We start from the raw sequence: 14,695 nt of genomic DNA, 5'->3' as shown, positions 1-14,695 counted from the left end.
TAGTGGCACATTCAACAAATTCAGACCAGTCCTGAGTCTGTGTCTTCTGGGTGTCTCTGAACATTAACCTGTACTGTTCAGTGGTTAAGCCTAACCCATCAATCAGAGCACTCTTCAGGACCAGGTAGTTTCTTGAATCCCCATCACTAACTGTGAGGAGTCTGTCTCTGCCTCTACCTTCAAAGGAGAGCCACAAGATTGCTGCCCACTGCTCCTAAGGGACCTGCTGTACTTTGCAAGCTCTCTCAAGTGCAGTCATCCACTTGTGGATATCATCCCCAACTTTGTAGGGGGGCACAATCTTACTCAGGTTTCTATTGTCATAGGACCTGTCTTTATCCTTAGGGATAGTGCTGCCATCAGTGGAATCTAATCCACTCTCTCTAGGCTGCCTTGCTCTAGCAAGTTTCTCTTTGGCCAGGGCAACTTCTAATTCTTGTCTCTGGATCCTAAGTTCAGCCTCTCTCATTTTGGCCTCATGTTCCCTTCTCTGAGGGCTAGTCAACTCCCTTCTGGAGTTGCCATGAGAACCTTTAGAAACATGGGAAGTATTGGACTCACCTGAGTGATTCCTCCTCCTCCTATGCTCCTGGTTAAGTCCATTTGGGGGTCTGAATGGGTTGGACCCACCTTCAGTCCCAAATAAGCTTAGGTTAGCCTGGTTAAGCCTGCTGACTAACACCTGGCTATCTCTATCATCATCAGACTCACTTTCGTCTACCTCCTCCCCCTCTTCTTCTTCCTCAGGCTGAGTATTCCCAGTGGTCTGGTTTTCCTCATCTATCTGGACGACAGGGGCAGGGGCATCAGGGTTATCATCTTCAGTGGGAGATCCTCCATCTCCAGTCCCTGAGGGGCCTGGCTTGGAGTTCCTTAGAGCTTCAGACTGGTCTAACAGCTCTCTGAGGTGTCCTGCTGTAGGAGAAGGACCTGTTTTGATTCCTCTCATGGAACACAGTTGCCTCAGTTCCTTAAATGGAAAGGTAGCAAATTTGGATGGTGCCCTTGGAGGGTCACTCTCAACAGAGATGGGTCCAGTGGATCCCTCTGCTCCAGACATTGCTCTAGTGTGGTGGATGTGTTGCAATCTACCTACTCTGGTGTTTTCCTACAAAACCTATCTAGTAGTTGTAGTCAGGGTGTGCTACTCCCTATCCTCTACAACAACTAAGTTCAGTAGAACTTAAGTATATCTAGTCTTGTTTTAGTGTACCTATCAGGTACCTGTATGATCTTTCAAATGATATTTTCAAAGATTGTAATGGTAAAACAACAGCAAGCTCAAATCCCAATCCGCTGCTCACCAATGTGAGAAGTTGGCCTGGTATATGATGCTCACTAGTTCTAGTGATCACCTTGTACCATGCCAAGCAACCCTTATGGTGCAGGTTGTAAAGTCAACCTTATAGACAAGCTATCCTAGGGGTAGCATGGACTAAGCAGTCTTAGGCTAAACTCTGTAAAGGCATGTGAAGCAAGCTGTTTTACCATACACAATCCCTTGAATACCAAATGAAAGGACACCACACAGATATATATTGAAAATATATATAGATTTATTTCTACAAATAACCCTGATACTCTTTATGAGCACAGAAGCAAATGCGTTAAAACAAAACACAGTTTAAATACACAAAAGTTGCACAATTATGGATGAGCCCTAGGGGCCACCTAAACCATATACTAAAATAGTGGTATAAGAACCACTATGGGGAAAGTGAAGAGGCCTAAGGCCTGGGGAATCGCTGGAGCTGTTCGGGACTAGCAGTGAAGAAGTCGGGAAAGGCCCGCGGGACTCGGGTGCAGTGCGGAAAGTGCACGCTTTACCAATGTAATGTCAATGGTGCGTAAAAGTTACAAAGTTAGTTAAAAAGGAACCTTCCGAGTGACCTAGAAGGATGAAACTTTAGACACAGACCCTAGAGGTGTGTACCAGTGTGGGAACACCGGCGGAGCTGAGTTACCTCACCCACTGGAAGCGGGTGCATAGGGTCGAAGTAGTGTCGGGTTTCGTCACGCAGGTTAATGGTGCTTGGAGCTGAAGATGCTGCAGGCGGCTCGAGGTGAAGAGTTCCGGTGGATCCAAGGGTGGATCTGAAGAGGTGAAGACCTGAAAGCAGAGGGGACAATGTTCAAAGTCACTAGCCAGTGACTACCGTGGAACCAGATTGGAACCAGGCGATGTCGGGTGCAAACAGGCGTCAAGGTGTAGCTTCTCTCTGCAGCCACGTGGACACGAGGGGTCGAAGACGTCCAGGAGTCGGTCACGAGCTGTCCCACGCAGGCTTCTCGCTGTTGGCGGTGTCGGCAACTTGATTGAAGCAAACAGGCCTTGGCTAATGCAAGCCACGCAGGAATCGAAAAAGGCTTGTTACTCGGACCAGCAAGGTCAGAGCAGGGGCTCCTTTTTACAGGAGCAAGGGCAAGTCTGGAGCAACCAGGCCCGCAGTGAAAGTCGTAGGTTTCGTCGCCAAGATGGCCACTAGCCGCGTGGCAAGTGGACGGTTAGGCGCGTCGAGTGGCACGATGCAAAAGGGCCCCACGCAGATCGTGGAGATGCTGGGGGGCTGATCTTCGGTGCAAGGGCTGCTCGAGGTTGGGGCTTCTCAAACCCCAAAGCACAGCGTCGAGGGTGCCTCTGATGCTGCGCAGTCAGCGTTTCGGGGGTCTTCCAAGAGGTCCGGTCCCACGTCTCTCGGTGCCTCCACGGGTCCCTTCTTTGCAGGGACTGTGGATCGGGCTGTGAGAAGTCTGGGAGTCTGGGTCTTGTCAGGCTCTGGGCTCGGGCTCCGGCGGGAGGCGGCGGCAAAGCAGACGTCGAGTTGCTGGTTGGTGCCTGTGTTCACAGGGTGGTCACTCCTTGGCCACAAGGGAGATTCTCTTCCGTCTTCTGTGCAGCAGAATGTCGAAGTCCAGTCTTCTTCTGTATTTCAAGTTGATTCAGGATGATCTGAAGTCTCAGGACACAGCTCCCACTCTTATTCGAATCTGGGGGGCCGGATCACCTACTAGGTCCCTCCTAATTTTGGCGACGGGGTGAACCTTTCTCTCGAGCAGCACAGGAGTAGATACAAATTTGGGACATTTTTATTATTTCTTGGCTATGTGAACCTTATCGCTACCGGAGACGCCTGAATGGAGTAAGAAATACTGCCGGTCTCATTCTTCACACTACGCTGGAAATCGGAAAAAATTTGATCGAACCAACAGTGAGTGAGCCTATTTTCACTGTTTCACAAGTTTACAGCGTCAAAGACTTTGTTTATTTTTAACTGCGCTGTACCTGAAGACTCGCGGACCCTTGAACATTCCGCCGCAACAGAGCCCCGTAGAATCTTCTGTGTGTGAGCTTCCACAGCGCATGAGCAGAGAAAGGACAAGTTTCCTTATGCGTCATCACGCACCACGCATCGCGTCATCTGGTGGCCATCTTATTGACGCCTTCATCAAGTTACTGCGCACCGCGTCTCCGTTTCCATAGCAACCCGGGAAACGCGAGTGCCAAACAGCGGAGGTGCTGTTTACTGATATTCTTCATGAATGCTTTCATTTCTTCACTAACATTTCAAAATACTTCAAAGTAAATAGCGGAGGTACCTTTTTCTACTATTCCTCGTGAACAATTTTGATTTATTTACTAATACTTTAGAATACTTTGAATTCCAGTAGGATACACAACAACCCTTTGGCAGTGTGGAATTTCATTTTTACTTTTCAATATATATATATCTTTCAATAATTTGGAACATAAATATTCACAGCATGAAATTTTGTTTATTTAATTGACAGTTTACATTGGGTGTTATTTTTTGGTGTATTTTAATTATTTACACCTTAGAACACAATCTTCAATTCAATTCCGTAACAACTTCGCAAATATGCAGTTTGACCCACCAGAAAAATTTCTACAAAATAAAGGTGATCCTCCCATTCCGTGGACACGATGGAAAGAAGAGTTCTTCAATTATATGAAGGCCATCGATGGTGAACGTATGGGTTCCGAAAGGAAAAAGAGTATTTTACTACATTGTCTAGGTTCAGAAGGACAAATGGTATTCAGGGCTTTACCGCCCATCGCACCAGCGGAAGGAGAGAGTGAGGGTTCAAATGTATATAAAGAAGCATTACTCAGAATTGAGAAAAGATTTAAACCTGTGTCAAATATTGCCTTAAATAGGTATAAATTTTATACGCGTGCACAACATGATTTGGAATCTTTTGATGATTTCATCACTGCATTGAGATCATTATCTATACATTGTAATTTTGGTAGTATATGTGATGAAATGATAAGAGACCAAATTATTGTTCATGTCAAAAATAAGAAAACTCAAGAACGTTTGTGGGAGTTGGGGGATCCGAAGTTATCAGAAGCAATTTCTATAGCTAAGTCTTTAGAACAGTCAGAGAAATGGATGTTAACTGTAAAAAAACATTCGGAGCAGAAATCTGACACCATTCCTGATGAGGTTTGTGTGGTTAAACAATTGGATTCTCAAACTGGTGAGAATTCGCAGGTTTCACAAAAATTTTCTAAGGTGAATACTTCAGGGCAATTTAAAAGGTTTGACAAAAATGTTACTTGCTATAAATGTGGAAGTAAAGGACATTTTGCATCATATGCTGGGTGTCCTGCCATTAACAAAGAATGTAAAAAATGTGGCAGACTCGGTCATTTCTCTATTGTTTGTAGAGATGTGAGAAGATTTGTGCAAAACACTAGGAACAAAATAGCGTATACTTCTGAAGAGAGTATGAAAACGTGCAATTGCTCTTGTGTATCTAGTTCGTCGTGCACTGATGATAAAAAAGGTTTTGTGGTCTATCTTTATGATAATATTGGTTGTGTAAATGCAGGTTTGGAAGATTTTCCGATCAAAAAGCCAATTTGTGAAATGTTTGTGTTGGGTATAAAGATCGATCTCATGGCGGATTCAGGTTCCCCGTGGACAATAGTGACTAAGGACTACTTTATGGAACGTTTAAGTTCTGTTCTTAATTTGGATAACATTGTACCGCCTGATATATCTCCGTTGAGTTTTAATAGCACTAGGATTGATGTCTTAGGTTTTTTTCTAGTTGATCTCATTTTTAGATCTAGATGTGTAAAGGTCAAATTATATGTGGCATTAAAAGGTGTTAATGTTGTAGGTTGGAAAGACCAGTGGAAATTTGGAATAATACTTAATCCACGTGCTAAGGATCCCATTTCTTTAGATAGCACGTTTGAGGGTAGTTATGTTTCTTCAATAGTGTCTCAAGATAAGGCTGGCATGATCCGATCAGAATTTGAAGATGTTTTTTCTGACAAGTTGGGCAAGATACAGTCGTTTTCTCATCAAATAAAACTCAAAAAAGATGTATCTCCAGTAAAACAGAAGTTAAGAGGCGTACCAATAAACGTCAGAGAAGAACTAAAATTTTTTTTTAGATGATTTAGTTTTGGAGGGGATCATCGAACCTATAGAGTCAGCAGAATGGGTTTCGCCTATTGTTTTGGTGAGGAAACATGACAAAAGTTTGAGAATGTGTGTAGACCTAAGGGCTTTAAATACTGCAATTGTTGTGGATTGTCATCCGCTTCCTAACATAAATGAAGTTGTATCCATGTTGGAAGGAGCGAAAGTCTTTTCCACCCTTGATTTAAGGTCTGCATATCATCAGATCCCTTTAACTAAGGATTCCAAGAGTCTTACCGCATTCATTACTCCTCAAGGGCTATATCAGTACACTAGGATGCAGTTTGGATTGGCATCCGCAGCCTCTGTCTTTCAAAGAGTTATGTTTAATATTTTTAGGGATGTGGATAAGTTTGTCAGGTGTTTCCAAGATGATATTCTCATTTTTTCTACTAATGCTGAAGAACATGTAGTACATCTCCGTTGTGTGTGCGAGAAACTAAGGAAAAATGGTCTCACACTTAAGTCCAAAAAGTGTAAACTATTTCAAGATTCTGTTGAATATCTTGGTCACACATTGTCTGGTGATGGTGTTATACCAAAAAAATCTAATGTTGAGGGTATCACCAATGCTCCCCCTCCATCCAACAAAGAACAGTTGCTTTCCTTCGCAGGCATGTGCGAATATTATAGTAAATTTGTAAATAATTTCGCAGCAAAAATGGAGCCACTGAGGAAGCTCCTCAGACAAAGCAATGCGTTTGAGTGGGGCTCTGAACAACAAACTGCTTTTGAAAATATCAAATTAGAAATTTTACATGCTCCCACACTGAAGCCGTTTTGTTTAAACAAAACTTGTATTATTACTGTGGATGCCAGCATGTATGGTATTGGCTCTGTTCTATCTCAGAGATCTGGGAAAGAAGAATGGAATGTTTGTTTTGCCTCACGAACTCTGAACGATAGTGAACGCAGATATGCTGTCATAGAAAAAGAGCTATTAGCTTGTGTCTGGGCAATTGAGCATTTCAGGAACTATATATGGGGCAGTAAATTTATTTTAAAAACAGATCACAAACCCCTTGTTAATATCCTCTCTCCAGGTGGGGGGTGGAATTCAACTGCACGCATTGCCAGATTAACTTCTAGGTTACAAGAATACTGTTTTACACCAGAATATGTTCCTGGAAAAAAAAATGTAATTACTGATTTTATGTCCCGCCTTCCTTGTCAATTGTACTCAAATGATATCCTTGATGATACTGATGTTGTCACATCTTTGCAAGATGTGTTGCTGGGTACTTTTGAGGATATTTCGGAGAAATCATGGTCGCTTGCTGATGCACAAGATCTGTCTTTACAGACCATTAGGAAATATATTTTAGAAGGTTGGCCTGACAAGAAAAATGTTACAGAGAGAAAGCCCCAGCACCGGTTTGAACTGGCCTATGCACAGGGACACCTTGTGTGCCCCAGGCATGTCTGATTCTATTCAGCCCTGTCCTACCCAATACACAAAATCCTGTCTGGAGTGGTGCTAGCACCTCCCCAGGCAGGAAACCCTTTGTTCAAGCTGCCCTCGCTGGAAGGACTCCCAGCAGCAGGAGGTCAGACTTGTGTCTGTGGTGGCAGCATCCATTTTGGGATGCTAAGGCTCTGTTTAACTTTAACCGGGGTTCAGGCTAGGTACATGTCGTGTCCCTCTAGAGGGGTGGAATGCTACCCCCGTCGCCAGAACTGGCGAGGGGGTAGTATTCCAATTCGTATGACACCTTACTCGACATGTTTTGATAAAGCCAAACCCAAGATAGCATTTAACCGCGAGGTTCATAATGCACTTAAGAGTATATGGTATGGCAATATCATGAAACAGCTAAAGGACATGGTTCCGAAAGCTGCAGACAGGCTCAGCTCATGCCAGAGCACCATCTCACATATTTCCAAGCACTCTGCCTCCAGGATTGATGAGGCCTTCCATAGGAGTGGCTGACAGGAACATATGTGCCCATTTTAGGTTAGGTATAGGCATACTACACCTAAGTAAGGGGTGGTTACACCGACTTACCACAGCTGAGTGATCAGCCAGTTGTGTCAAATATGGAGGCCAGGCCAGGGGTGGCACAATACATGCTGCAGCCCCTGGTAGGCCTTGGAAGCACCTATGCCCTGGGTACCTGGGTACACTGTTACAGGGGCCAATAAGGTGTGCCAATTCCAATTGTGTATGTACCTAAGGTACATGGAGTCCATTTTAAGGAGAGAGCAATTAGCCTGGGGCCCTGGATAGCAGGATCCCAGGCCAACTAAAGTCAAAAACCAGCTAAACACCAGGCAAAAAGTTTGGGGGTAACCATAGTCAGATATCCACCTTCCTACAATGGGTATTCCACTTCATTTGGTTATTCAACCTGATCCTCAAATAGTCCACAGTTTCCAAGGGGGTACCATTCAGGTTGATACTGTTCTTGAAGCGTTTAGAAGGGGAGATTGTCATCAATTTTGTTTTATCAGTGTTGATCGTTAGGCCCTGTAAATTGCAGAAGTGGCTAAACCTATCTAATAGTTTCTGTAGGCCGGACAGTGTTTTTGAGACCAGTAGCGTATCGTCTGCGAATAGGAGGGTGGGGGTTTTCTCCCCTGCCAGGGTTGGGGCATCAGATGGAACCTCTCTCGAATGGTCTACCACCCCATTTACAAAGAGAGAGAACAAGGTTGGAGCCAAAACACAACCCTGGCGCACCCCCCTATTTACTGCCACCCTTCCCGTTAACTGGCCTTGATTGCCCCACCTGATTCTCGCATAGTGCCCCTCATGGAGACACTTAGTGAAATCAAGGATCATGGGAGGAATCCCCAGGTCATGCAAGACTTGCCATAACTTTGCCCGGGGGACCAGATCGAATGCGGTCTTGAGATCAATAAATGCCAGATATAAGCTGCCCTTCCCAATGATTACCTTTTTCCAGTGTAGGGTGCAGAATCTGAACACTTGGTCTATCGTCCCTACTTTTCTCCTAAATCCCGCCTGGAAGTGCGAGAGGACGTTGGCTTCATCCATCCACGACCTTATTCTCGTTAGGAGGACCCTGCCAACCACTTTTTGTATTACGTCGATTAAGCTATTCGGCCTGTAGTTGGCAGGATCCTCCCTGCTACCCTTTTTATATATCGTGACCACCTCTGCCCCTTTCCAGGAATCCGGGACAGGGTGGCCTCTAGCTATCAGGTTCATCACGGGGAGGATGAAGTCAGCCCACACTTTAGCTTTGCGCAAGAGTAAATCGCCAGGAAGGCCGTCAGGACCCGCCGCCTTTCCTACGGCTAACCCAGCTATGGCGGATGAGACCTCGCTAAGCTCAAAAGGCTCTTCTAGATTCGCCCCCTCTGACAGGTATGGTGGAATAGAATCCCCGGCTACTGTTGGGAAGGATCCATTAGACCCGGGGTTGTTTCAACATCACAATACAAGGCAATATGCCTCACAGAGCGATCAGCGCATGCGCGCTGCAACGCCAGGCGAGACCTAAAAAGGGAGATACAAAAAAGACAAATATTGGAGCAGAATGTCTATACTAGCAATTATTGCCCTTTATGATTGCTACAATCACTCCACGGCATCGTATGTACGTTTCCTTGTGTCATGAAAATGTTAGTTTCTTTGATCGCTTGTCATGTATGTCACATACACATTTCTATTAATTAGCTAGTATTGAATTGATTGCAATTATGTGCATGGATATTTCATCTAATGCATTTTATGAGGATTATAGCACAAATGTGTCAAATAGATGATTCTGCTTTTTCTAAATTCATGTTGAGCAAATTTGTCACATTTATTACTACACACTCGTACTGGTTTTAAGTGCACCAGCAACGGACAACTATGTGGTGACATTTTTATCACTGAACCAAGTATAACACCAAGTGCTATTCACACTGTTTATGAGTGCTTTAAGTATTTTGTACACATTGTTTGGTGCAAATGTTGGTACAAAAGAAAAGTAAAAGTGCCAAGCACAAAAGCAAATGTGTTCTACACTGTTGTAAAATTCATCCATTGTACAGTATCAACGGAAATGGTGACTAAAAATTAAACTTAGAATATTTGTCCAACAGATTCACCAATGAAAAATGGATGAACATTCAGGTTGGTGACATCATCAAGCTTGAAAACAACAATTTTGTGACAGTAAGTGAGTTGTGATTCTGTTTTCCCCCAACAAATATTTTATCAACACACAGAAGAAAAAATGTTCTGTAAAATGTTTGAATGATTTGCTCACGAATTCTTATCTGTACACCATGTGCACACAGTGGCCTGGATTTACTTAACATTTTGCGTTGTCGGTGCACTACTGTTTCGGTGTGAAAAAGTTAAACTGCAGCTTAAAAACTCAATATTCTACTCTCAACTCTGGTTTCCAGTACATGACATGCTTCGTTCTGATTCCTTTATCTGATTTCAGAGCAGCATTTTTAATTGACTATTTCCACTTTTTTGTTCCCTGTTGTGTAGGCAGACCTCTTGTTGCTGTCCAGCAGCGAGCCCCACAGCCTGGTATACATAGAAACTGCCGAACTCGATGGGTAAGTTATGCTGCTTGGTAACTACTGGCCCAGTTCACGTAATCTTTTAAGATAAATTGTGTTTGCAGATGTCAGCTGCTGATTCATAGAATCTTATTCCTGCGGATAGTCCTCAACTGAGGTGCAGGAGCAATAATTGTTGAACTGCATGGTTTGTGTACATTTATGTATGTAGTGGATCATAGTAAGTCTCCAAAATGTTGGAGATTTTGAACTAAACCTCTTACGAGTACATTTTGGAGATTAGAAATCAGGTTGGTAAAGTTATATATACTTTATTCAAGTAAAACAACAGGGCTTGTATCACAGGAATGTGTGTAAGATAAACCTGACCCTGAGTATGGTAGTTAGTCAGAGACATCTCCGTAGCACATTCATTAATACACGCACAAACCACCTTGGTGCAAAGTCATGCATTACTTGGTGATAGCAAAGATCTCCTCAGAGTCGTTGTTATATAATTCATCGATACATATAACCTTCTTTTTCATGGGCCCCAGCTGAAAAAAAGGACTGGAGCCACAGAATCGACCACATGAAAAGTGACTTGCCATGCTCCACAGAGCTCATCAGTTTCTCAGCTGCTGTTCGAAGCCTACGCGGGTAATCGAGTAACACACTCTCAAATTCCAGATGTACAACATTGTTGCCATGCAGATCTCTCTATGACTGCAGAAAGGTCATGGGAACGAACAACATTACTGACTGCCACAATAGCATATATTTCTGGATGAATAAAAACTTCTGTGAGCGAATAGTGTTCAAGCAGAAATGTTGTCAGTTGGTGGTAAGAAGGACAGAACTCTTGTCGTCATATGCAACCAAACTTTGGGCCCTATTCCAGGCCCAAAGCAAAAAATAGGCATAATCTTTTGGTCAAGAAAACTTAATTTCAGCTATCACTGCAAAGAAAAGTCTCACCTCTTTTGCATGCCGACTAAACCAGAGCACTTGTTTGACTTTGTTCGGTTGACTAGAGCATCATTATTTACACCAGCCTACCCAAAATGATCTGAACAGGCGTCAGTGGCCTAAAACTAGGTGACCAGAATATTGGAAACTATCAACCAGCGCTGAAAGGTCTCCAGAACAGGTCCGCGTCAAACTCAAAATCCTGTGCTGATCAGATGCCCTAGCCTTTTCCAAAACCTGCCACCCATTATGTTCCAATCAGTGCTTTCAGCTCAAATAACTCAGCTATGATCATCCCAAAGAAAATTAAAGGGTTGAAGCATCAATGGAGAAGATTTTCCTAATGAATATCGAACACAGAAGTATTGTCATGTAAGAATATCAGGGACAAAATATCAAAGACCAAAATATTTAAGGGTAAGTGCATAAAGAGGGTGTATAGAGTCACTATTCCACATCTAAGTACCTTGACAATATATATTGCCAGGGTGTATATATGTGGAGTTAAGTATAAAAAAAATTATACTTGCGTACCTTTTGATATTTCCATTGCGATATTTTGTCCTCGATATTTTTATACAACGATCTTCTGTCTTTGATATTCAAGAGATGCACCGATGGAGAACAACAGGAGTCTAAGGACTGAAACTCTGGAAAACTTGCAACTCAACTCTGAGATCACAACCTAATCTGTTCGCAAAATGGCTGAAAGCCTCAGTGCTCGGAGGTGCCTTCAACGCCCTGATCACAAGCTACCTACACTCTACTCATGTTTGTTATTCCTTTAAAAATAACATCAATAGTCACCAAAGTATACACCAATGAGCCAGTCCAAAAGAGGATAATCCACAAAATCGACTATCGGCCCGCCTCAGGCCTTCAGAAGTTGAACATGCACATCAGTAACCTCCTTTGAGCAATGACCTCTTGCCTGTCTGACAGAGCTCCACCCATGCGCTCCTCAACAGTGATGAAGAGTGGTAGAGGTGAGTGTGTGGTTGCCTTCACCAGCTCATAATGGCAGTTTGGGTTCCTGGCACCCACTGCCTGTGGTTTGTCACCATCCTCGTGGACTCTGTCTCAACCTAGAAGCAACTGTAAACTTTTTCTAGTACTGTGATGACCTGCCTCTCCTACAGCCACAGTATGGGTAGATCCCACTGGCTGACGCTTGACTCCCACGCCCTCTGCTCCTTTTCTAGTTCTGTGATGGCCTGTGTCTCCTACAGCCACAGTATGGGTAGGTCCCACTGGCTGACGCTTGACTCCCACGCCCTCTGCTCCTTTTCTAGTACTGTGATGACCTGCGTCTCCTACAGCCACAGTATGGGTAGGTCCCACTGGCTGGCGCTTGACTCCCACACCCTCTGCTCCTTTTCTAGTACTGTGATGACCTGCGTCTCCTACAGCCACAGTATGGGTAGATCCCACTGGCTGACGCTTGACTCCCACGCCCTCTGCTCCTTTCTAGTACTGTGATGACCTGCGTCTCCTACAGCCACAATATGGGTAGGTCCCACTGGCTGACGCTTGACTCCCGCGCCCTCTGCTCCTTTTCTAGTACTGTGATGACCTGCGTCTCCTACAGCCACAGTATGGGTAGGTCCCACTGGCTGGCGCTTGACTCCCACACCCTCTGCTCCACTCCCACACCCTCTGCTCCTTTTCTAGTACTGTGATGACCTGCGTCTCCTACAGCCACAGTATGGGTAGATCCCACTGGCTGACGCTTGACTCCCACGCCCTCTGCTCCTTTCTAGTACTGTGATGACCTGTGTCTCCTACAGCCACAGTATGGGTAGATCCCACTGGCTGACGCTTGACTCCCAAACCCTCTGCTCCTTTTCTAGTACTGTGATGACCTGCGTCTCCTACAGCCACAGTATGGGTAGGTCCCACTGGCTGGCGCTTGACTCCCACGCCCTCTGCTCCTTTTCTAGTACTGTGATGACCTGCGTCTCCTACAGCCACAGTATGGGTAGGTCCCACTGGCTGGCGCTTGACTCCCACGCCCTCTGCTCCTTTTCTAGTACTGTGATGACCTGCGTCACCTACAGCCACAGTATGGGTAGATCCCACTGGCTGACGCTTGACTCCCACGCCCTCTGCTCCTTTTCTAGTACTGTGATGACCTGCGTCTCCTACAGCCACAGTATGGGTAGGTCCCACTGGCTGGCGCTTGACTCCCACACCCTCTGCTCCTTTTCTAGTACTGTGATGACCTGCGTCTCCTACAGCCACAGTATGGGTAGATCCCACTGGCTGACGCTTGACTCCCACGCCCTCTGCTCCTTTCTAGTACTGTGATGACCTGTGTCTCCTACAGCCACAGTATGGGTAGATCCCACTGGCTGACGCTTGACTCCCACACCCTCTGCTCCTTTTCTAGTACTGTGATGACCTGCGTCTCCTACAGCCACAGTATGGGTAGATCCCACTGGCTGACGCTTGACTCCCGCGCCCTCTGCTCCTTTTCTAGTACTGTGATGACCTGCGTCTCCTACAGCCACAGTATGGGTAGGTCCCACTGGCTGGCGCTTGACTCCCACACCCTCTGCTCCTTTTCTAGTACTGTGATGACCTGCGTCTCCTACAGCCACAGTATGGGTAGATCCCACTGGCTGACGCTTGACTCCCACGCCCTCTGCTCCTTTCTAGTACTGTGATGACCTGTGTCTCCTACAGCCACAGTATGGGTAGATCCCACTGGCTGACGCTTGACTCCCACACCCTCTGCTCCTTTTCTAGTACTGTGATGACCTGCGTCTCCTACAGCCACAGTATGGGTAGATCCCACTGGCTGACGCTTGACTCCCGCGCCCTCTGCTCCTTTTCTAGTACTGTGATGACCTGCGTCTCCTACAGCCACAGTATGGGTAGGTCCCACTGGCTGGCGCTTGACTCCCACACCCTCTGCTCCTTTTCTAGTACTGTGATGACCTGCGTCTCCTACAGCCACAGTATGGGTAGATCCCACTGGCTGACGCTTGACTCCCACGCCCTCTGCTCCTTTCTAGTACTGTGATGACCTGCGTCTCCTACAGCCACAGTATGGGTAGATCCCACTGGCTGACGCTTGACTCCCGCGCCCTCTGCTCCTTTTCTAGTACTGTGATGACCTGCGTCTCCTACAGCCACAGTATGGGTAGGTCCCACTGGCTGACATTTGACTCCCTCACTCTCTGCCTGTCCTGCTCTCACGCAAGGAAGTAGGGGAACTGAGGAAAGGTCAGCTCATGCTCTAAAGCACCCCATTCTTTGAGAATAGCACATTTATCCACACATCTTAGCGCTCGGTGCAAACTGATGGCACAACGCCATTTCACTAAGCCATGAACATGGCCCCTATTGCACAGTAAGCATAAGACTCCACAGTTAATCTGTTATCCAACATAGTAGCCTCAGCTGAGCGGTAAGTGCTTCTTTTCCTTACATACCACAGAGACATGGAGCTAGTATTGATACATGTGTATTTTCTCATTTAAGAGGGAAAGTACCCCTTTGTGCCAGCTGCATCTTCTCTAGTTTTGAATCATGCAGTGGTTGTTTTGTCCGCAGGTTGTTAGGTGGTCGTTATCATGTTGTGAATATTTTTACAGACTAGCAACTTGGGGCCTCATTTATGGGATTTTGGCATTGGCCAGCAGAGCTAGGCATCTGGCTGCGCTGCCCCATGCGAAAGTGAAAGGGCAGGAATGCACTGTATTTAAGCCATACAGTGCATTCCTGTCCCTACGCCGTGTGCTGGCACCTTTTAAGCAGCCTAGCACCAACATAGGCACACTTGCACCCTGGTG

At 45.4% G+C, this 14,695-nt stretch overlaps 1 protein-coding gene and 1 long non-coding RNA gene across 3 annotated transcripts in view; one reads left to right on the top strand and one right to left on the bottom strand.

The window, feature by feature from the left end:
* Positions 1-14,695, top strand: part of LOC144817820 (phospholipid-transporting ATPase ID-like) — an 892,949-nt gene that overhangs the window by 690,644 nt on the left and 187,610 nt on the right. For both annotated transcript variants that reach the window (XM_078674658.1, XM_078674659.1), the window contains exons 7-8: positions 9,516-9,588; positions 9,916-9,986. In XM_078674658.1, the coding sequence (XP_078530784.1) occupies positions 9,516-9,588; positions 9,916-9,986 (144 nt within the window). The remainder of the gene's footprint in view (positions 1-9,515; positions 9,589-9,915; positions 9,987-14,695) is intronic.
* LOC144817821 (uncharacterized) overlaps positions 1-14,695 on the bottom strand; it is a 573,792-nt gene that overhangs the window by 459,622 nt on the left and 99,475 nt on the right. The window lies entirely within an intron of this gene.

The sequence above is a fragment of the Lissotriton helveticus genome, chromosome 2_1 (genome assembly GCF_964261635.1).
Source record: "Lissotriton helveticus chromosome 2_1, aLisHel1.1, whole genome shotgun sequence".
NCBI lineage: Eukaryota > Metazoa > Chordata > Amphibia > Caudata > Salamandridae > Lissotriton > Lissotriton helveticus.
This window is presented reverse-complemented; position numbering and strand designations above follow the sequence as displayed.